Raw genomic sequence first — 23752 nt, 5'->3', positions numbered from 1 at the left:
ATTTAAAGAAATGCTGGCCATACTTACGCTTTCATAAAAGAGAGTCCCAAAGATCTTTGCCCTGTGCTGCAGGCAGCCTGCTGGGCACTGGTACCTGATGGAGAAGAAAGAAGATGATTTTCAGAGGTAAACATGTTCATGAAACCGCATCGTGAATTTATTGGGGTTTTTCCCTTCAACAGCTCTATTATTACATATAGAAAAGCATCAGTGATATAGCATGCATTGTTTTGGAGCAACTCACAATTCACCCAGGCTGAAGTTTCTAGTCACACAGACACAATTAGATTCAACTTGACCTCCTTAAAGACTATTTTCATGTGCTTCAGGTTCAAATTGAATAGATGGACAATTCTATGAACAGATAGACAATTCACAGAATAAAGACAAGTGGCTTCAAAGGCACCAAAAAAAAAAAAAAAATCCTCAGATATCAGTCACCGAAGATGTGCAGACTGAAAGGAGTTGGCATTTTCCAGGCATCAAGGGTTTTTTAATAGAATAAAACTAAATGATGGTGATCATGTTCACAAACAACAGTTAATCTTTCCAGAAAGCCTTCAAAATTCATCCCTTAAACCATAAACAAAACGAAAAGACAGCCTCTGCACTGGGAAAAAGTATTTGCAAATGATGCTACCGACAAGGGATTAATTTCCAAAATATACAAACAGCTCATACAGCTTACTATTTTTTAAAAAACCACAACCCAATCAAAAAATGGGCAGAAGACCTAAATAGACATTTCTCCAAACAAGACACACTGATGGCCAATAGGCACATGAAAAGATGCTCAACATCACTAATTATTAGAGAAATGCAAATCAAAACTACAATAAGGTATCACCTCACACCAGCCAGAATGGCCATCATTAAAAAGTCTACAAATAACAAATGCTGGAGAGGGTGTGGAGAAAAGGGAACCCTCTTGCACTGTTGGTGGGAATGTAAACTGATACAGCCACCATGGAGAACAGTATGGAGGTTCCTTAAAAAACTAAAAATAGAACTACCATACGACCCAGCAATCCCACTACTGGGCATATACCCTGAGAAAACCATAATTCAAAAAGAGACAGGTACCAAAATGTTCATTGCAGCTCTATTTACAATAGCCAGGACATGGAAGCAACCTAAGTGTCCATCGACAGATGAATGGATAAAGAAGATGTGGTATATATATACAATGGAATATTACTCAGCCATAAAAAAATAATGTCATTTGCAGCAACATGGATGGACCTAAAGATTATCATACTAAGTGAAGTAAGTCAGACAAAGACAAGTATATGATATCACTTATATGTGGAATCTACAAAAACGATACAAATGAACTTATTTACATAACAGAAGCAGACTCACAGACATAGAAAACTTAAGGCCACCAAAGGGGAAAGCGGGGTGAGGGATAAATTAGGAGTTTGGGATTAACATATACCCACTACTATATATAAAACAGATAACCAACAAGGACCTACTATATAGCACAGGGAACTATACTCAATATCTCGTAATAACCTATAATGGAAAAGAATCTGAAAAAATATATATAGGTATAACTGAATCACTTTGCTGTACACTTGAAACTAACACAACACTGTAAATTAACTACGTTTCCATTAAAAAAAATTCATATCCCTTAATTCTGGAATCTCCCAAGCAAAAAGACAGAAAGTCAGACCTCCATGTTATTCCAACCATTTGTAATAGGGAAAAACTGGAAATAAGTCAGCAGGTGTCAAAGGAATAGCCAAATATATTTTTGTGTGGCCAAATGTCAGAGTATTAATGCAGCCACTGGAAATGAAGTTTTTGAGGAATAGTTATTGACTTTGGAAAACCTTAAGTGAAACCAGTAACGCACAAGATTGCATGACAGTATAGCCTAAGCAGTGCACAGAAACTACATAGAATGGTTCCTGACGTTCACGAGATTGTGGGACACTTATTCTTTCCTTTATACTTTTTTTGGGTTGTTGTTTTCCTGAATTACAATGAACAAGAATACCTTTTAAAGTCAGAAAAAAAGTCCAGTAAATATTATTTTTGTAAAAGCACCACGTACAGAAAACTGATGTGCCAGATGGTGGGACAGCTTCCAGGAGCTGCACCGTGAATGTTCTTGTGGTCGCAGGTGGGCTGAGTTCTATATCTTGACTGGAGGCATCTAACAGTCTTCATGTGGACAGACCCCTGCCTTTTCCGTGCTTGGGGAGGGTCCCATCTACCCCCAACCCTGCAACTCTTTTGATGCTAACAACAAATGTTCTCCAGACCTTGTCATTTTTTCCCATTGAATATTCAGGCGTGATGCTCTTGTAACAAGCCTGCGGTTCAGAGGCATATCACCACCAAGGGGCAACTCGGGAGCGTTCTGGGAATCCCAGACCTGTGAGTTTGCGGAGTGGAGACCCCTTCCGGTGCGAGGGGACAGACGGTCATTCCACCACCCTCATTGCCACGTCTTGCTCATCTCACCAACAAAGTGCCTGGTTCTACTTTCATAGTACTTGCTGGCCCATCGCCAGCTGCTCGTGGGATGACGTATGAGCCCCTTGAACATCTGATCCTGGGCTGCTCTGTCTGTCCCAGGACACTCCTGCCGAAGTCTGAGTGATGCGTTGTCCTGGCAAACCAGATCCCCAAGTCCCCGTGGTATAAAATAGGACCCTCTCTTTTAGGTAATACAATATACCTTCTCTTTTAGCGTGTGCTTTAAAGAACACGATTCACAGTTTCCCTGGTGGCGCAGTGGTTAAGAATCTGCCTGCTAATGCACGAGACACGGGTTCGAGCCCTGGTCCGGAAGATCCCACATGCCACGGAGTAACTAAGCCCATGTGCCACGACTACTGAGCCTGCGCTCTAGAGCCCGCGAGTCACAACTACTGAACCCGCGTGCCACAACTACACTACTGCCCGTGCTCCGCAACAAGAGGAGGTACCGCGATGAGAAGCCCACGCACCGCAACAAAGAGTAGCCCCCGCTCGCCGCAACTAGACAAAGCCCGTGTGCAGCTACAAAGACCCAACGCAGCCAAAAATAAATATAAATAAAATAAATAAATGAAAAAGACATAAAAATGCAATTCAGCTTTAGATGAATGGATGCCAGAATCCATAGGAAGAAGAGTAAGGGCCCCTCCACCGATAACACAGTTTCCTGCCGTGAACCTGAGGACCTATGTAGGGCCGCTACACCTGTCGGCCACTCACTGCCAGAAGGAGCAGCCCAGCAGCTACGGTGCCAAAACCAAGCTTGTTCTCCTTGGCAGATGTTTTTCAACACCTGAAATGGACGATACTAAGTGACTCCATCAGCTACGTGAATTTGTTCAATGCTGGGGGACACGCAGGCCGCTCTTTGTCTGGTGGGACCCCTCGGGAAGCAGGCCGACTTGGATTCCACAGCAGCCGTGCTGGACCCGTCCACGCTCACACCTGCCCTAACGCTGCTGCAGCCCCAGTCGTCCCCGGCACAGAGCTCTGGGCTAGGCTGTGCTAGCGCTGGGTAACCCCTTCATGCAGAGAGATGGGAGGGAGCCCCCAGCCTCACAAAAACATCGGTCAAGGTCTCCCTGTCGATAGCACATCTGCTGCTGGTACACCTGGCATTTCTCCAGATGTAGATCAGCTGACAGATCAGGATGTGACCCATGACCGAGAGCAGGTGCTTCAGAGGGCTGCAGGCAGCGAGACGGGGACGGGCCAGGCCTTACCTGTTGCACGTGGACCCTTTACATTTGTCCTTCATCTTGGTGTCACACCTGACGACTTGGGCTAGGAGAGAAATGCAGAAATACTTGTCAAGGCAAGAAGCGGGAGGATGAGTCTGAGTTAGAAGACCCCATCCCCGCCTCTGAGGAACTCTCTGGAACATTCTGGAATCCATGTCATAATGAAAGCAAGAGCATGGCCCAATGGCTGCAGGCTTAGGGTGAGGGTCAGATCCCAGACCCTCTTTCTAGCAGCACTGCCACCTTGGACACCTTACTTCCCCTCTCTGAGGTTCAAATTCTGCTTACTAAGGGGGACGAGGACAGCATCCACCTCCAACGGTTGCTGTGAGCCTTAAATGAGAAAGTAACTGTAGGCTTGGAAGGGAGCCTGGCACACTAAGTGCCCCATAGCCTCACAGGGCTCTGGAGGGCGAGCCTTGTCCAGCCCGGTTGGCGGGCACCCAGCCATTCTCACCAGTGTCGTCTCCCCGCCCCCAGCCAAGATGACTTTGCCAAGCTTTCCTTTTTGGTGTATTTTATAGGGACATATCAGAATCTTGCAGTAGTGTCACAGTTTGACAAAAAGACATATTACTTTGTAATGTTACGTTATTAAAGAAAAAAACAACTGAAGCGTTTGGAATTTCTGGACAGACAAGAACATCAGCGTATTTCCTGGTCAAAGAAAGCCACAGCTGACTGAACAGGCAGGAAGCCCAGGAGAAAGACATCTGAAGGCCCAGAGGATAGAGACTAGTGGGGGCTGAGGGCAGGGCAGGGCAGTTGACAAAATAGCGGAGGATTTTTGAGAAAGATGGGCATGCGCTGGCCTCCTCACTCAGGGCTGAGTCCCGTTTTATGCTGTGTGAGGTTTGGAGGGAAAAGAGAGACACCGGTGGGCAGAGAACCCACACTTGGTGCCGTGTCTGTAAGAAAATGCCCTCCAGAGCCTCAACCCTTCACTAAAGGTGCCTCATACACAGGTGAGCAGCGGAGGGGGTAATCGGAGCCCGGCAGGGGAGGGCAGAAAGAAAGGAGCGAGCCCTAGCAGGCGAAGCGTCTCGGGAGACCAGGCAGAAGAAGGTGCGACAGAGGTGAGCGTGAGAACACTAGGCATCTGGGGACTTCCGGAAGTCTCTGGGAGGACATCCAACTTCTGGCCTTAAGGGGGGTGTGTCGGAGGCAACTTGATGGTGAGCTCAAAGCACAGCTGACACTGGGTGGCCCCCGTTTACTGCAAATAATCCCCACAGCAACCTGACAGAGCTGCGACAGCTCTGGTAAGGAGATGTGTGAGAGTAACAGATGAGAACGTTGACATACAGCCCAGGAGGTTTGTCCCAGGTCTAGAATCCATGGCCTTGTTCCCTAGTAATTGCTGCAGTTCTCCTTCGTCAAGAACACAATGCCGGGCTTCCCTGGTGGCGCAGTGTTGAAATCCACCTGCCAGTGCAGGGGACACGGGTTTGATCCCTGCTCCGGGAAGATCCCACAGGCCGCAAAGCAACTGAACCCGTGCACCACAACTACCGAGCCTGAGCTCTAGAGCCCGCGAGCCACAACGACTGAGGCTGCGCACCACAAGTACTGAAGCCCGCGCGCCTAGAGCCCGTGCTCCGCAGCAAGAGAAGCCACCGCAGTGAGAAGCCCGCGCACCGCGACAAGGAGTAGCCCCCGCTGGCCGCAACTAGAGAAAGCCTGCGTGTGGTAACGAAGACCCAACACGGCCAAAAAAAAAAGAACCCAATGCCTCTTGTAAAATATGGACATATGAAATGCACAGGTCCGTATCTCACTGATTTAAAAAAATGCTAACAGAGGCATCACTGCTCCCACTTTATGGATGAGCACATCGACTCTCAAAGAGTCGGGTGACTGTCGGAGTCACAGGGCTGGTGCATGACGACCGCGGGGGCCGGGCTCCACGCTGCACGTTCATTCTCCCTTTGGGAGCCAGGCACTTCCAACAGGAACCCAATTTTAGCCCAAGTCTTCTTTGAAAGGACAAGAGAAGGTCTAACCTTAAAATACCTGCCAGGGGGGAAAAGGCCACCCAAGCACAGCTCCTATAATGCTTCTTTTGAAATGACTTAAAAATATCATTTTTTAGAAACATCTTCAGGTTGTGCTTTTTGCAAGCTACACCCCACCCAGTTCCCTGCTGTTTGTCGTCTTGGAGACCTCTCAACCCACCAGTTTCCCTCCTCTGCCCACCCCAAAGAAAACTGCCCCCTCCAGAGGTGGCTGGCAGAGGGCAGAGCCCCACTCACTCATGTAGTTCACGGCGGGGGCTTTCTTGGGCTTCGTGGGTCTGATCACCCTCGGCGGGACCCAGATGTGCTTCTCTTCAGGAATGGGGGCCACTTCCACCTCATTCATCTCGTCCGTTTCAGGTTTCTGGTCGTATGTCTCTTAATAGTGAAGAGGGAGAGAAAAGCAACATGCCGGGATTCAACCAAAATGCATTTAGGAAAAAATAAAGAAGCAATTTGGAAACTAAAGTTGTTCGAGGTTTGGCTTCACAAAGGGTCATTTCAGTGGCAAAGAGAAAGTTACATTTCAGGACACTGCTGGCCAGGTGGAATTCTCCCCGCCAAGGGGCGGTGGATGGCTCTCCGCTCACTGTGTTTGCTTTGGACACAAGAGCGGCTGGGCTGACCAGAGGTTAGAAGGCCCTGGCGCCCACCCCTGGATCATCAGAATGGTTTCTTGTCCCTTCTCTGCCCAAGGAAGCAGCTTCAGGAAGCCACCTCATCCTCTGACCTCAAACCGTAGCTGTCTCCGCTGAGGTGCCTCTGGCCCTAGGTTCTCACTGGAGGAGGGGTCCGCCTCATTTACACGCCGTCATGGCACACGAAGACCCTCGTCAATGGTCTTGGACCCCAATGCCCCTCACCACCAGCGCATTCTGCTTCCTTCCCCACTCCTGCAGGCCAAGATCACTGAACCTTTCTCTGCACTGAAGTTTCGAAGCCCAATAACATTGGAACCATCATCTAGAACGAGCCAAAGACCCGACTCTTGGTTAAAACACTTAGTTCTTCGGGTCCCAATATTTTCCCCACCCAAATATTATTATTTCTCCAACCATGACCGTGACCTTCATGTTTCAAAACATTCTAATTCACCGAATACATTGCATTTATTAAGCATCGGTTTACTTCCAGTTTTCGTCATGAAAGTCAACTATTAACCACTCGCTGTGATATGTGATCAGGCCAGCTGGATACCAAAGCATAAATTCCAGCCAAAGTAAAGCAAAGTATTGCTGTTTGAGTTCGCTTGAGCACCCTTATCAAAGATGAATCAGCGCGCATCTCTGCTGGGGGACCCCCGCCCCTCCAAGGGTGTCTGTGGACCCGAGGTGGAAACCCCTGCCTTCCAAGCTCCTCCAATGAGAAAAGACAACAGATGTGTTTGGGTAAGAACGGTTTCAAGGAGCAGGAATGAAGCGCCCTCGCAGGCCTCTCTGTGTCAACGGATTAAAACTCAAGTCCCATCACGTGTTCACCAATCCCCAGCCTCATCCTTACTTCTTCTGAAGAGCAACAACTTTTCTCCAAAAAGCAGACCAAGGGTTTGCGTTGATACAAGCCATTCAAGAATATGAAGGGCAAGTGACATCTTCGCTGACGCTTTTCAAGGCTGGGATACTCTGCAGCTGTTTCACTGGCCGATTCATCACGGCACAACCACTACCCTGACTCATAGGAGGATGGACAGGATTTAAGCCGGAGGAGAACAGCAACCCTGAGTCCCAAGTTCATTATCAGAGCTCATGGACCTCCATGTACTGCTCCTGGACGGCGTGCTCACCACCACCCACCTCCTCCACCAGCTGTAAACTCCCTGAGGCCAGCAGTCAGCCTGCTTCACACCACACTACACCCAGCTCCCAAAACATAGTAGCTGCTCAAGAAAATTTGCTGAGTGAAGGATGATCGAAATGCCCAACAAATTCTGTCTTTGAATTCTTTGGGGGAAAAAAAAAAAAAGTCCCAGCAAAGCTTAAAGACATTCAGGAAGGGAATTCTGAACACATCATTTGTAGCCAAACGCTATAGGTGAAATCTTTATGAAGACGCTGGGTTTGCAAACACCACTTGGGACCCAGCGGCTGTCTCTTGTCTGTCTTCCCGTCAATGTGGCTATTCAGGTTTGTCCTTCACTGAAAGCCAGAGCTGTCTCTGGAATAAGCTGGGTTTTCTTCCACTGGCCTTTAGGATTTTTATACCTCATAATCGTGGCTTTATTTAGCCAAATATAGTTGGGTAAAGCAGTCTAAAGCATTTGAGGGCTCACTATTTAAGAAAATGGGTAGACGGTCCTCGCCCTCAGACACACACACGAAAAGTGGGATGCTTACCCAGAGGACGGGCTGTATTTGATCACATCCTAATTAAGATCCCCTGTGCGGACCAGCAGAGGCCTGGGGAAATTCCGTGCCCAAGTTCGCTGCAAGGTTACTCCGTGCACCGTCCAGCTCCGGACCAGGGGTCCCAAGGCACACAGCATTGCTCCATCATTCTGCAGACTCCCGCCTGGTTCAGTAAGTGGGGATGAAGCCCATAACTAACGTCAAGCTCTCACCTCAACCTCTTGTTGCCCTGGGAGGCATGAGCAGCCCCATTTTACAGACGGGAAAACCGAGGCTCAGAGAGGCTATGTGACCTGCCCAAGCTCACACAGCTGAGAGTCAAATCACCTTTCCCCAAAGTCCACTCCCTTCATCGCCACACAGGGAAGGGCTGGAGGGATGGAATCTTCTCTTACGGTCTATCCTTATCCCTGTTCCATCTCCATTATGGGTCAAGGCCTTGCCAGGCACCTCAATAAATGCTTAGTAAGTAGTTTATGCAGATAAGCTGCTTTAGAAGAGACTTTCTGCATGGTTAGCTAAGAAAATCGGGACGCCCACCAAGTGAAGTTGGGCATTTTCCACCAAAAATAAAGAAACAAGTCCAGGAGGCTTCATTGGGTGGGTTAACCAGCATCTAGGCTATCTTTGTGTGCATTTGTTCTTCGAAAATGACCCTCTGTGGATATCGGGGGTATATTTATTCAGACGACATGCAGAACACACCTGCTACGTGGCCCTGGAGGCCCGGGAGTGAACCAGCAGTTGTAACTACAGGTGAATCAAGTGCAAGGAGAGTCTGGTGGCAGTAAGAGCACGGAGGCAGGTGGGTTGCCTGTCTGTGGACTCAGGGAAGTCTCCCTGGAGGAGGTGTGACACCAGAGCTGTGTTTCCCGAGAGGAGAAGGGGTCTGCCAGGATCCTGAGATGGATGGGGCCCCCTGGCTGGGAGAGGGCCCCCAGTACCTCCCAGGTGAGGAAGAACCCCATGCCAGGTGATAAGCGCAGTCATACATCCCCACTCCCACCTCTCCAAGGAAGTAATGAGCTGCGTTCATAAAGCACTGACTGTGTGCAGGCTGCTGTCCTAGCAACTCACATCCTCCTTGTTGCATCCTCCCAGCAACTCATCTGCGGGAGAACGATGTCATCACTCTTACAGATGGGGAAACCAAGGCTCAAAGAAGGCAAGCAGTGTGTCCGAGCACACACGTCCAGGAACGCAGAGACGCCCCACTCTGCCTGCCCTGCACCCTGACAGCCTGCCTGTGCGCACACGGAGCCCCCTCCCAATGCGAGAGCCAACGGGGAGCCCCAGTGGGCATCCCTCCCTCACGGTCCCCAAATCAGCACGCAGGATCTGATGGGGGGATTTGCCCCTCTGGGTGACTGGACAGCAGCCACAGGACCTGCCTGAATGGGGATTTGCGGCCCGATATGCCTGGAGTGTCAGCCTGCATTCTTCTCAGCCCTCCTACGACCCCCAGGGGCTGACACATCACCCCGTTTTCACACAGGAGGACTGAGGCTCAGAGAGATGAAATGCCCTGCCCAGGTGCTCACCGCTGGAACACGTAGGGTTGATATTCCTCAGGCAGGCATGCCGAACTCTAAAACCCACGCCTCTCCCATGAATCCAGGAATCGGAGCTGGGCTATCTGGGAATATTTCACTAAGGACAGGTGTGGGCACCTCCCTCTCGAAGACAGTGAAGAGGTGTGTTGCCTGAGAGGGGGTGGGAGAGCAGGAGAAACTCCATCTAACAAATGCTTACAGAGCCCCTGCTGCGTGGCAGGCACTGCCGGGACCTGCACATCCCTGTGGGCCCTTCTGCCTCACAGTCTCGTGACCGCGATGCCTCACCTTCCAGGCCTTTGCACGTGCTGTTCCACCTGCCAGAAACACCCTTCCCTTCTCTCATTACTAGGCCGTGTCCTCTTCCTCAATAGCCGCCTGCTTGGGAAGCCTCCCCTGACCTGGCTGATGGTGGGTACTCCTGTTGTTAAGCCCTGAGGCATCTGTTACGTCCCCTGAAAGATGCGTGTCACTCCTCAGGGCAGTGGCCCCGCTGGACCTCATGTTCCCGAGGGCAGGACCGTGACTGTCGGGTCCCCACAGGCATCCCCATCCCTATCACCTGGCGACGTCCTGGCACACAGCAGGCGCTCAACACACTCGCACCAAATGCACCGGCTCTCTCATCTGAGCCCGAGATGCGTCATGGAAGGCGGGAGCTATCATACCCATTTTGCTGATGGCTAGAGTGATCAGCTGGCTTGAGCAAACAGCTTCCAATCATGCAGGGCCAGAACCAGAAGCCTAATGTCCAGACTTGGGTTGAGCCCCCTGAGGTCCCCCTGGAGCCTCAGCCACCCGCATTTAACTCACGACCCAGGGGACCAGCACGGACTGGACTCTCAGATCCTTGCTTCTCCCCGCCTGCAAGATCCCCACGCCCTCCCCGCAGTGGGCAGAATCAGTAGCGAACAGCGGGCCTGGGAGGGTCTGGGAGCCCCACTCTTCACCCCGGAGCCCACCGGACTGATCCTGCGTTTCCCCTCGCCCAATCCCACCTCTCCTGAAAGACCCCTCTCAGCCATTACAAGACCTGTTGATGGAGCCACGGGGAAAAAAAAAAAACACATCTCAACCTCAAAAACACGGTCAGCCCCTTGGCGGGCTCTGCTCCTTCTGGGACGGAGCCGGAGGAAACAGTCCCAAATGCGAGGAGCACCTGAGGCACGCAAAATGCACATTATTCACAGGAGCGGGACGTGGGAACATTCTGAGCCGCATGAGCCGCAGGCAATATCGCCGGAAAACACGGCCTTTGAGAGCCTTTGAGAGCTCGGCTTGGCTTGAGCTGTGGGGCAGGGGAAACAGGTTTCTGATGAGTAAGGGCCAGACGAGCTGCATACGCGGCTGGGTGGCCTGCGGGGGACAAGGACGGGCAGGAGGGGCTCTGACAAGCCGCGGGGGGCGGCCCCTGCCTGTCCTGCAGCTCGCCCGCACCATCAATCACGTGGCTGTTTTAAATTCCTTGTTTGTTGTATGTTTTATACCAAACTCTGAGCATCGAGAGAGCAGGGATGCCTCCCACGGGAGACGCGCACTGAGGGGACGTCCCAGGGGTAGCCGTATCCCCGGGGAGCTGGGGCTGAACCCTGAGTCCAGAGGTGGGGAGGCGAGGAGGGGAGGGCCGAGGGGGAGGGCAGGAGGGACCAATTTCCCCCCCCAAATTGTCCAACTTCCCCGTTTCACGTCAGCCATTCTGTGACTCAGGGACTGGAGGGGACGCCCATTCCAAAGGGTTTTGAAGTCGTTTCCTACCTCGGTAACACAAGTTGTTCCTGCAGCTGCCTCCATACCTGGGCGGGCACTCGGAGCAGGGCCGGCCAGCTCTGTAGGGGGCTTCTCCGATCCAGTTCCCCCTGAGGACAGACCAGAAACACCGTCAGGGGGCCGCCACGCCAGGGCCCGGGGGGCTTCTCTCTCCTTTCTGGAGCCTCTCGGGACCCCAGACACGGTCAGGGAGGAAGGAAGGTGTGAATGGGGAAGGCACCTGCCCTGAGCCCCTCCTGTGTACAGAGTCTAGAGAATTCCAGAAGAATCGCAGTCGGGAGCTACAAAGCATCCTTCTCCCTGCACCTTTGTCCTGTGGCCTCACGCAACTCTGAATGCTGTCAGCCACCTCCAGTCCCAGCCCTGATGCCTCTGAACTGGAAGCTGCTGGGATCCTCTGAAGCCATTTCTCAAATGAGTAAAGGTCAGCCTGTTCCAGGGAGTGCCTCGTGTTTACCACAGACCTACCTGCTCACTCCAACCTTCCAACACCCCAGGAGGGACGTGCTGGAGTTCAATCCTTTTTCAGAAGGGGAAACTGAGGCCCAGAGAGGTTAAGGGATTTACCCAAGGTCACACAACGAGGGATTGGGAGGGCTGGGATTTGAACCCAGGCCGTGGGGCTCAGAGCCTTTGACCGCACTCTGCTCTCGGGGCTGGGACCAAGGTCCCTCTGGGCATTACAGGTGCCATCCGCCACCCTTTTAAGTTCCCAGCGCAGGAAAACCAGAGGCCGGTCAGTGGGATTTCTCCAGGGGCCAGGTTGCAGGTGGTGAGTGGAATTCCCAAGCCCTTCTCCCAGCACCTGGGCCTTTAGCAGCACAAGCCGGAGAGGTGAGTGATTGGGAGCCAGTCTTCGTGATCTGTTCTAGAAACTTCCTTCATGGGTGCCCCGTCACCTGTCTGTCCACTCAGGAAAGAGACTGGCGGCCCCCGATCCTGGGCCAAGCATGGCCGAGCAGTGATGAGCGGACTCCCAGGGCTGGACCTGGCCCTGCCAGCCGGGTGAACCCAGCCAATGCCCCTCGACCCTGAGCCTCTGCCCCCTTCTCTGTAGTGGGGTAACCACGGGGGGTGGTCATGAGATGAAGAGGGCGTCTGCGTGGATGCCTCAGACTGGGGCCAGCCCCTGGTGACGGCAACATGCTCTCTGAGCATTTGCTAAATCAACATCCTCGTTGGGTGACGTTTCTGACGGCTGTCCAGGGTGGCCAAGAAGGGGTCCTGATAGTGACGGCCGGGAGACAACTGCAGAAAACACACTCTCTGTTTGGCCCCGGACGGCTCAAAATAGCAGAACGGCATCACCCAGGGCCACGCGGGCATCGGGCCTGGGGATGGTGGGAGGGCGGCTGGGGGGTGCTGTTATAATCTGCACCCATGGATGGAAAATAACACCCCCCACCAGGCTGCAGACCCTGCCTCACTGAGCACCTCTGCCCCATGTGCAGGCTGGCTAGGGGCTCACGGGGGGCTTCGGGATGGCCCTCCCAAATGGACCATCACCCGGCGGACCCAGGGTACCCCAGCACCTGCCCTGTCACCGGGTGGGGCTCAGTAGGTTTCTTCAGACCCTCTGGGCCTCCCAGACAGGCTCCTCCCCTCCCCCAGCCAAGTGCACCAGCACAGGTAGGTTCCACATGTCCTCAGCGACAAACCAAGTCTCCCACACAGCTGGAGCAGTAGCTCTCCGGGTTACCGGTCATGGATGCGGGCTGGGTGCTTGTAGACGGGCAACCTCCCCGCTCCCAACAGCCCCAGGAAGTGAGCACCCTTCCCCCACCCATGAGGCCGTCAAGGTGCAAGACCACCCCACCCCACCCCCTCCCAAAGAGACCTGAGCCCAGACACCACCCCAGGGCCCACCCTCTCAGCCACTGCCCCCTGCATGGTTGGGGGCTCAGACTCTTGAAGAAAGAGGCTGTGGACATCATGGAAAACCACAAAGACATCTGAAAAAAAATGCCCACCGAACACACAACACCACGGACGAATCTCCCAGACACGGTGTTGAAAGGCAGACGGCAGGCACAAGAGGGCATATCTGTCCATTCACAGGAGGGTCCGAACCAGACAGACTGACCGATGGGGAGGGGTGTCAGAATGTCAGCCACTCTGGCCCCGCTTCCAGCCTGGGGCCCTGGAAATACTCCCTCCCTTGACCTGGGTACTAGTTACACGGGTATACATAATGCATACATAATGCATATACATATGCCCAGCCCCCCCCAATTCGTATGATGAAACCCTAACCCCCCAACGTGGCTGCATTTGGAGATGGGGCCTCGGAGGAGGTGATTAAGGTTAAATGAGGTCACAAGGGTGGGACTCTGATAGGATTAGTGTCCTTATAAGAAGAGACACAGAGAGCTCAATTCCCCCTTCCTCTCCCTCCCCCTCCAACCCCCAGCACACGCTGAGGAAACGCCCTGTGGAGACGCAGGGAGGATGTGCCATCCGTGAGCCAGAAAGAGACTCCTCACTAGAGACTGACCCTGCTGGACCCTGATCTGGACTTCCAGCCCCCAGAGCTGTGAGAAATAATGTGTATTGCTCAAGCCACCCGATCTGTGGTATTCTGTTACGGCAGCCTGAGCTAATACATGTCTCTATGTGTGAAAATTTATCCAGCTGTGCTCTTAGGATTACTGTACTTTACTGTACACAAGTCATTATTTTTTCAAGAAAGCGGTAAAGACTAAATAAGGGAAGAATGGTATTTCTGGTTGGATCTTCTAGTGTATTTTTTAATATAAAGACTTAAATCACATGATTCCTCACTCCCCACCTGCCACTCTGCAAGGAGTTCCACCATGGGGACCACCTTACTGCTCTTCCATGGGGCTCAGGTCCCTCCCATGGATGACGTAACCCCCCTGCCCTCATCCCCGTGGGCCGCTTGAGACGTCATTACCACAGGCGTGCCAGATGGTTTACGGAGAGTTTCTACTTTCCCCCCAACCTCAGCGATTCCCTCTTCATCCTACCTTCTCACGGTTACTCCTGATCCAACCCAGTAAATGAGGTCATTCCTGTTTCATGCAGTCATGGAGAAAACATGCCTCAAGGGCACACTGCGTGCAGGGCCCAGTGCTAGGATGGCGGCCAGCCCAGTGGCCAGTGTGCAAACCATAGGCTATAACCGGGTGAGCCGGTCTCTGAGAGTCAGCACACACTCGTCTGATGAGCGACGGAGGTGAATGAGTAAAGGGATAAGTGACACACTGATGACGTCGGGATGCTGTCAACAGGAAGTGGGACTATGACCTAAAGGTGTGACGAGGTCGCTTCTGGGAGGGGAGATATAAAGATGCAAAAACTAGGGCTAGCATGAATACCTGTTTTCTAGAGTGCTATCTGCTGCGTATTTTCAGAGAAAAAGAATCTCTATGACAGACCCCACTGGTTGCCCAGCCAACTACTCCTGCTTCTGACTTATTCAAGTAGCCCCAGGGAGTGACGTGCAAAGCCAACTGGGGCGATTTCATTGGTCAAAGCCAACTGGGGCAATTTCATTGGTCAAAGCCAACTGGGGCACTCTTGTTCTCCCTTGTCCATGAGTGGTCTAGTTCTGGCCAAAGACATGAGGAGAAAGTGGGCCAGGGGTGAGAAAAGCCTAAGGAGACAGGCCTTTTCTACCATTCTCTTCCCTTCTGTTTGGGAAGATGTGATGCCTGGTGCTCTACAGCCATCTTGGGACCATGAGGCGAGGACAATACAGCAAGAAGACAGAAAGTTCTCATTGACATGCTGAGCTATTAAGCTAACCTAGATGCACCAACCTCTAGATGCCTTGTTATGTGAAATAATAAAGAGATTTTGCCACTGAAGCCAGTTTCAGTTGGGTCTTCCATAGCAGGCGAACACACCCCAACCCATAAAACCATGTCACTTGTTCTTACTTTGGAGAGTAATTGCAGACGAGGTAGACCGCATTCTCCCAAACATCTCCCCAGACATTCATCCTCTCGCAGGTGTTCACAGCACAGCCAATCTTGGTGGTTGTGGCCCAAACTATCTGAAAAGATGACATCCATACATCTGAGCTCAAGGGACAAATGACCAGGGTGATATAATCTGGTCTGGATCCATAAGGCGCTGGCAGTAAAGGGGTGTGTGGTGAAGAGGTGAAGGACCAGATTCTTCCCCTAACCCATTAAAGATCCACACATTTCTTTAAAACAAAAGCAAACAAACAAAAAAAAGAACAAAAAAACACACAAGGAAAATTCCCCAGCAATGTAAAGCTGCCATAGAAGTTTCTAGCGCTTACTCTCAGTTTCCATATCTGTGAACTGGCCACAAACAGCCTGGCCCACCAGCTATACTTTGAGTAGTGCTGAATTAAAGGAAAAAATGAAGGCAATGATAGAGCAGAGGTTTTCTGACTGGGCAACAGTCCCACAGGGCCAGGTGAGTGACAGTGTTTGGGGGTGCCAGGCTGAGGTCACACCTGATCTTCAGCCTTACCTGTGTGTAGTGGGTGCACATGGCCCCAGAGCACCTCTCTGGACACCAGGGGTTGCACTCGTGGGGGTAGGGGTAGGTGTAGTCCTTCACCTCGTCATACCAGGACTGCACGTGGAAGCCAGGAGAGCGATACCTGCAGGGGCAGATCAGCTTGTTACATGCCAGCCACCAAGCACCCAACGACAGAGACCCCCGCTGGCAGCACTGCCACCCATGGAGCAGCTGGAGGGGGTGCTTCTTTGGGCCAACAGCCCCATATCCCACCCAGTATCTGTTAAAAGTGCTTAAAACCCGAATTGGCCTCCTCTGGGTTCCAGGAGTGTCCCTGGGTGACCTACAAGCCACCAGTGTGTGTGGGAAACTTTTACCTGGCTCCCGGTGAGTTCTTTTTAATGTTAATAATTATGTATTAATTTTCACGTACATTTGGGGAATCCCACATTTCACGGATATTACCGCTTAAGAACAAATCCCATATTTCACAGCTATTACTGCTTAAGACAAAACTGAAGGTGCAAGTCCATTTACAGTCAATGTAGAGAAAAACAGGAAGTAGATAACGGAACAGATCCTGCCCAGATAACTGAACTGTGGCAGGGGAGGGTCTGGAAGTTGGGAAACAGCTGGCTATGGCGGACAGGGCAGACAGGTCCCTGTCACACACACACACACATACAGCCAAACAGCAGCCTAAAGCCTCACGTTTCTGTAATGTCATGACCAGCTTTGCTCCTTGGCTGCCTGGGGACCCGAGGACTCAGACTCCAGGAAGAAAACTCATTCAAGGCACAGGAACCCACAGGTGTCCAGAGCCCTGCAGTCAGCTGGGCAAACCCTTGTACCAAGCTCCCCTTTGGGATTTTATCACCTGAGCCCTCCCTCGTCCCCAACCCTGAGGAGCACGCCCCCAGCCACTGTTGGTGGCCACCACCCCCTCGCTTCAGCCCCGCCCGCCAGGTTGGTACCGGGAAAGAAAATAAACCAGATTGGAACCCCCGGTCGCTGTCACCAGCAAGTGTAAACAAAGAGGTTTCAATAAAGAGAACAGATGTGGTGGCGACTGGTGACTTCTGAGGGCACCGTGGGGACCCGGGTGGTTAGAAGTCTTATAACAATTACTGTCAGGACCCAGGGAATGGTGGCGGTCAGTGCCGTGGCTGGAGAAGCAGCCTCCCTTCCTGGAGCCAGCTCGGGGAAAGAGACACACGCAGCAAGAGAGCCCTAGAGTCACAGGGAACCCATCACCAGTCTGTCTATTTCCCTGGAACCGCACAGCCAGGCTGGGGTGGTTTTGGAAAGAGAACAGTTGGCTGCAGAGGGGCCTTCAGAAGAGGGCCTCTTTCGTAAAGTGAGTTGGCAATATTCATCCAGAAGGGGGACAGTCTTTGTGCCCTGGGACCCACCAGTCCTACCCCTCAAAGTTTTCCTGCTGAAATCTTTCAAATGAGTCAAGGGGGAAAAGAAAAAAAAAAAAAAAAAACCTAGCTACAAGAATGGAATGGCTCGGGCTTCCCTGGTGGCACAGTGGTTAAGAACCCTCCTGCCAATGCAGGGGACACGGGTTCGATCCCTGGCCCGGGAAGATCTCACTTGCCGCGGAGCAACTAAGCCCGTGCGCCACAACTACTGAGCCTGTGCTCTAGAGCCCGTGCTCCACAGCAAGAGAAGCCACCGCAATGAGAAGCCCGCGCACGGCAACGAAGAGTAGCTCCCTCTTGCCTCAACTTGAGGAAGTCCACGCATAGCAACGAAGACCCAACACAGCGAAAAAAACAAACAAATAAATTAATTAATTTAAAAAAAAAAAAGAGGGGGGCTTCCCTGGTGGCGCAGTGGTCGAGAGTCCGCCTGCCGATGCAGGGGACGTGGGTTCGTGCCCCAGTCTGGGAGGATCCCACGTGCCGCGGAGCGGCTGGGCCCGTGAGCCATGGCCGCTGAGCCTGCACGTCCGGAGCCTGTGCTCCGCAACGGGAGAGGCCACAGCGGTGAGAGGCCCGCGTACCGCCAAAGGAAAAAAAAAAAAAAAAAAAAGAATGGAATGGCTAAATTCCAGTCTGTCAACTTCATGGCCCACAGGCAGACTTGACGAGGTGATAACCATGGCAACTATGTAACAGAAAATTGTTTGATATCGTATGAGAAGGAAAAAAAAAAGAATTAACAGCTGTCCTGGCCACAGTTACAACTACGTGAAAACATGCCGGCCCACGACCAGATGCAGCCCACAAGCCCAGGAACACGCAACTTGCTGAACCAGGGCAGTGGATCGATGGGTTTGGATCCCTTTAGACATTTTCTCTTAATGCTGTCACAAGACTGACTTCATAAAAAGCAGAAAAGAATGCTGGGTTGCTGTGGTTCCACGAAGTCACACCTCTGGACACACGGTGACACCTGCCCAGGTCCTTCCCGGAAGGGCACTAAGGAAAATGCAGCTACTCGTGGCCCCATTACACTCCCAGCTTAAAGAGCTGGAAATAGAGTAAATAGGCGTTTGAAGGCAAGCAAACCCTGACGTGTACTTTGAGGGGCTGTTTCCAGCCCCGGCCAAATTTTCAATAAGTGCGGCACAACGAAAGCAGACCGTGGGACCCTGGGCCCCCATTCGGAGGACTCGTGTGCACAGCACGTGGTCAGTGAGTCTTAACCGGTCAGAAGATATTTTGTCCATTTCCTCTAAGGCAACCAGGCCCTAGCCCGGAAGGGGCTGCCAGCTGGCTTGGGTGCTCGGGAATGTGGCCCAGTTGACCTGGGGGAAGGTCCGTGGACGACATTTAACAGACACTGTCAAGGCCTTGGAGGTCTGGAGGCGTGAGTGAGACCCCTGTTCACAAGTAGGGGGTCGCAGCGGCTCTTACCTGCCCCAGTGCACGGCCAAGTTCTGCCCGATGGACACCAGCAGGCTGTTGGGCCCATGCTCCCAGATGCACTCCTGGGCCCAGGCCACCGCCGACTTCTCCAGCTCTTCATCCCAGGTCTGCAGGGGGATGAGAAATGGGCACCAGGAGGTCAGGGTCAGGGGTGGGTGTAAGAACCCAAACTGCACAGACGCCCCCAGCTCAGGCCCTGGGAGACCCCGAGGGCTGGGCTTCGGCTTCCGCGACACTAGACACAGGGACTTCGTGCATGTCTCCGATGGGTTCCTTGCTCGGGAGGTGGGAAGTGGCTGGTCAGCAAAGAACCTAGAGGAGCCCCGATCCTCAGAGCACCTGCTCGGCCACTAACTTGTCGGGGACACTGGCAAGTCCCTTCTCTCAGCCTCAGTCTCCTCATCTGTGAAATGGGAGGATGAATAGATCCTGGAGATGAACGACGGTGATGGTTGCACGATGGTGTGAAGGTAGTTAACGCCACTGAATAGTACATTTAAAAATGGCTGAAATGGTAAGTTATATATTACGTATATTTTACCACTATATATATATTTTTTTTTTTTAGGTAGCAAGAAATGCCTTCAACTCGCCCAGTCCTGCTACCCTCCAACACAGCCCTCCCTGAGTCAGGGGTCTAGGCCAAAGAATCTGCAGCCCGCTTGCCTCCCAGCTGGCCCAGGGAGCACACATAACTCCTCAAGAAAGAACACGGTGAACAAGGCAAGTAGGGTCACCTCTCTTCTGCGGAGGAACAGATGCCAAGCGGCCCTCCCAGCTGCGAGCCAGCGGCTGTCCCGCCCCCTCCCGGAGTCTTGGGGAAGATGCTGCAGCTCATGGGCAGCCAGGGGCTGTCCCTCGCTCTGGGAAGCCCCAGCCCTGGCACACAGTAGCTGCTCACTGAAAGCCTATCGAGGCAGAGCCCCGGGACCATCCAGGAACAGGAACAGGAGACTGGTTGAACCAACTGTGGGGCCCCGGAATGGAAGCTGCCCACTGCCCTCTCCTCCTCCTATCTCGCTGTCTCCTTCTGGCCAAGACTCCTCAACACCCAGAGGCAAGTCCTGCCCCACGGCAGACGCCTCGGTGGGGAGGCCGGGGTCACACCTCTGGACTCGCCGTCCATTTCAAGTGCAGGGGACATTCTGGGTTTCTCCCCGACAGTGCTCCACCTTCAGCGCCCACCAAACCCTGTACCACTTCTGCCTCGGATCTTTCTCCAGTGCCCAAGCACAGCCTGAAACAGGGGGTCAACACCCTCTGGGGGCCACACTCAGTCAGTGGGAGACCGGCCTGTTGATAAGAGCAAGCACCTCCCACCTTCAGAGGGCGGGGCAGTGAGGTGCTCTTGTTAGGTGAACCTGGGTACGGTGCCAGGGTCTGCCTCTTGCTGGCTGTGTGACTTCAAGCAAATGGTTTCACCTCTCTGTGCCTTTGTTTCCCTATCTCTAAATGGGCTAATGGTACCTGGAATAGGATTTGGGGGAAGGTTGAATGACAGCAGGCATGGAGCCCCCAGATGAGAAGCAAAGTAGCTCTCAGTCAATGGTACCTGGATATTAAGGAAGTTAACTTTCTCAAGCACCCGCCAGGGCAGTCATCATCTGAACACCTGCCCACTGCAGGTAACATTAGAACCATTTTCTTACTTAACTCCCCCAACAAGCCCTGGAGGTATGTCTTATCTCTCCATTGTTGCAGATAAAATGAACAAACAAAAACCTCTGAGTTTAAGAGAGGTTAAGTAACTTGCCTAAGGTCACCCAGCTAGGAACTTGTTAGAACTTTAACAACCCAGCCTCCAAGGGGGATCTTCCATCTTCCTGCTCTGCGTGCTGCCACCAAGTTCTGGTCCCACTCCACTAAAGTAATGGTTACTAAAATAACAGCAACAGTCTAATTCACATGTATTTAGTATCATGTATTATCTTACTGACTCCGCCAAACAACTCTGTGAGAAGGGGACTTTTGTCGTCCCCCGTTGTGCTTGGTGAGGAATTATAAACAGAGAGGCTAAGTAATCTGCTGAAGCCACACAGCTAGCACGTGGCAGCTACTTAACCCCAGAGCCTGTCCGCTCATAAAACCTCAAAATGGGGTATCTTAATTTCTGGAGTGTTAAAATCCACCTCTCAGTGCTGAGCCTGTTTCAAAGGACTGTGGCTAGAAGCCCCAGCAGGCAGGGCCGAGCAGGAAGCCATGACTCTGAGACACTTTCTCAAATCAGTGTCACTTGTCTGGGTGGAGACTGGGCGGGCAGCACTGCACCGAGGATGCCCAGAGGGAGGGGACGGTGCTGAGGCTCAGACTGCCGGCCCCGCCCCGAGGGCCCCTGCGCAGAGGCGGCCTCAACAACACCCCTAAAGGCTCTACTTCCCCCACAGGGGGGCTGTTGAGACCGAAGGAGCCAGATCCCAGCTCCAATCCTGAGACACCATGAAGTAAACAAATAGAAAAACACAGCTGGCTAGTCACAGGCTGCCCAGGGCCTGTCCCTGCCTGCTGCGTACCCAAGCTCCTTTCCGCTGCCCTGAATCTCCCCCACAGGCACCAGACAAGCACAGGGCATGAGGAAAAGACCAGCAGAAACCCAGCCTGCTCCCCACAGGAGGCAGGAAACAGCCAGGACCCTGGCGGGACTGGGGCTCAGTCAAGCTTCAGGCCCAGGAAAATGCCTGCTCCCTGGTAGGCACCACACAGGGCCTTGGGGTGGGGAGGGGCACAGGATGGAGGGTGACTGATCCAGAAAGAGATGGAGTGTGTCTTTTCCCCACAGGGACAGAAGCCAAATGACCAGTTGCTGGGAAGGAGCGGGGAGGAGTCCGTGCCCTAAAAAGAAAATCTACCCTGACTCTCTCCGTCCTTAACCCTATAAAGGTCTGCGCAGCTGCCCCAGGCGTTAGGCGCCCCATGCTGAAAGGGCGCCCACTCTGCCTCCTAAAATTATCACAGCCCCTTCGGAATAAATGTCTGGACCATTTTCTTCAGAGAAAAAAGAAATGGTTTCATAACGAGTTCCCAGAGGACTGGGGGCTTGCTCAGGGCTCTGCGCAGACGGGCATCCATTCATCCGTCCCACAGCTGGTGACGGGCCACCTCGCGCAAGCACAGACGAGGACGCCGAGGGACTCACAGGCACGTGGGCAGGTGACCGACTGTGAGGGTGGCCGAGGTCGGAGCACAGGCCACACGGAAAGCGGCAGCTGAGAGTCCAGAGGAAGGAGAGGGCCCGGGGCCAGGCCTGCAGGGAGGTGGGTACAGGAGTGGTGAGGGTGCAACCCTTGGGGGGGGGGGCGGGGTCTGTAACACACACAGCACCCAGAGGCCTCTCTGGCCAAAGGCAAGGGAGGGAAACAGGCTATCCAGACAGACAAGGGCTTGTGATAGGAGGCCTCGGATGCCGGGAAGGAAGCACAGAGGGCCACCGAGGCTCCTGCCTGGGCAAAGGCTGGAAGAGAGTGAGATTTAGAAACTATAACGCGATACCAGGATGCAGAAGGGGCCGGAAGAGGGCAAGATGGGAGGTGAAACAGCCCCTGCCCCCACTCCAGGGCTGAGGCTGCCCCGATAATCAGGGGAGGATGGAAAAGGCTGGTGGGGTCGGGGGAGTCGGGGGAGGGATTAAACTGAGCGTGGAGAGGGGACAAGAGCACGGGTCCTGGACTCAGCCGGACCCAGGTCATTATCCGCCTCCGCCTCTACAGCTGTGTGACCTCGGGCTTCGGTTTCCCAGTCTATAAAGTGGGGGGATACCACGGCGCCCGTTTCACAGGGCTGGGGGGATGGGACACGGAGACACATGAGTGAGGGCAGAGCTGGGGACGTGCACCGGGGAGCTGGCTGCCCCTTCTGCTCCAAAATGCGGGGCTTCTCCAGACGCACAGGGGACCCTCCACTGTCCCTTCTCTACTCCTTCCTCCCCAGCAGACACCCCATCACTCACGGACTCGGCCACCCCTCGCTACTCAGACGGAAGGCACAGCTAAACGGTGGGGTGAAGCTAAGGGTGACACAAGGACAGCAGTAACAGCACAGCCCCAGGGCTGAGCCTCTGTGCCAGGCAGTCAACACATGTGCCGTTAGATGGTCACGGCGGGGGGTGGGGGGGGCACATGAGGTGGGATTTCCAAAGTAGACGCTGAGGCTCAGACTAGCTAAGGAGACGTCAAGGTCACACGGTGAAGACGTAGCAGAGCTGGGGTCGGACTCACCACAGCCTGGCCCTTGACCCTGCCCCTCCCCCTCCAGGAGGGCCGGGAGCTTGGGCTGAGCTACAGAGAGGTGCAGCCTGTGCTGATGGGGTAAGGCATCCGGAACAGAGGCAGGGGGCCCTCTCTCACCAGCAGTCCCCAAGCCTGCCATCCCCCCCCTCCCCCGCGGATGGGGCCAGCCCCTGTGGTGCCCCAGCGCTCACCAGGTACTCCATGTTGGAGGCCGGTGGTGACACCTGGCCCCGCAGCCTGTTGTGAAGCATGAGGATCTCCTCCTTGTCCGCCCTGGGGATGGCCCTCCGGACCCGGGAGTGGGGTCTGTCCTGCTGGTATTTGCTGAGCAGCTTCTCTAGGTGTGTGACATTGGGCAGGAAAAAGCCTTGGGCTCCACAGACCAGCAGCACCAGCCCCAAGGGCACAATGCCGCTCAGGACACAGCTCATGGCTCCACGCTGGCAGCAAGGGCTGGGATGACAGGGTGGCCTGGGCTCCCGAGGTGCTCGTGAGCTCTGAAAAGAAGCAGAGGGCGGCAGGAGGAGTCGGTCAGTGTCAAACCCACGACGGCACTGACCGTACTGGACGTCATTCTCCCCACTTTGCAGATATGGAGACTGAGGCCACAGAAGCTAAACCGCCAAGGTCCCGCAGGCAGGAAGCGGTGGAGCTGGGATTCAAGCCAAGGGTCTCCAGCAAGGCAAGCGGCCTGATGCCACATGGGACATCCTGGCTTGGTCTCTCCTGGACTCAACTTCTCATGGTGCCATCTATTCTCACTTGGAGTCAG

The 23752-nt window shown here is 53.3% G+C and overlaps 1 protein-coding gene across 1 annotated transcript in view; it reads right to left on the bottom strand.

Annotated features, from left to right (window-relative positions):
• Window positions 1–23411, bottom strand: part of CRISPLD2 (cysteine rich secretory protein LCCL domain containing 2) — a 47384-nt gene extending 23973 nt beyond the window's left edge. Inside the window, exons 1-9 of the mRNA XM_065898826.1 lie at window positions 23172–23411; window positions 18746–18864; window positions 15888–16020; window positions 15320–15435; window positions 11406–11506; window positions 8753–8755; window positions 5990–6130; window positions 3720–3780; window positions 28–94 (exon numbers count right to left, since the gene is read on the bottom strand). Coding sequence (XP_065754898.1) covers window positions 28–94; window positions 3720–3780; window positions 5990–6130; window positions 8753–8755; window positions 11406–11506; window positions 15320–15435; window positions 15888–16020; window positions 18746–18864; window positions 23172–23411 — 981 coding nt within the window. The remainder of the gene's footprint in view (window positions 1–27; window positions 95–3719; window positions 3781–5989; window positions 6131–8752; window positions 8756–11405; window positions 11507–15319; window positions 15436–15887; window positions 16021–18745; window positions 18865–23171) is intronic.
• Window positions 23412–23752: the final 341 nt, after the last annotated feature.

This window comes from Phocoena phocoena, chromosome 20 (assembly GCF_963924675.1).
Source record: "Phocoena phocoena chromosome 20, mPhoPho1.1, whole genome shotgun sequence".
Lineage (NCBI taxonomy): Eukaryota > Metazoa > Chordata > Mammalia > Artiodactyla > Phocoenidae > Phocoena > Phocoena phocoena.
This window is presented reverse-complemented; position numbering and strand designations above follow the sequence as displayed.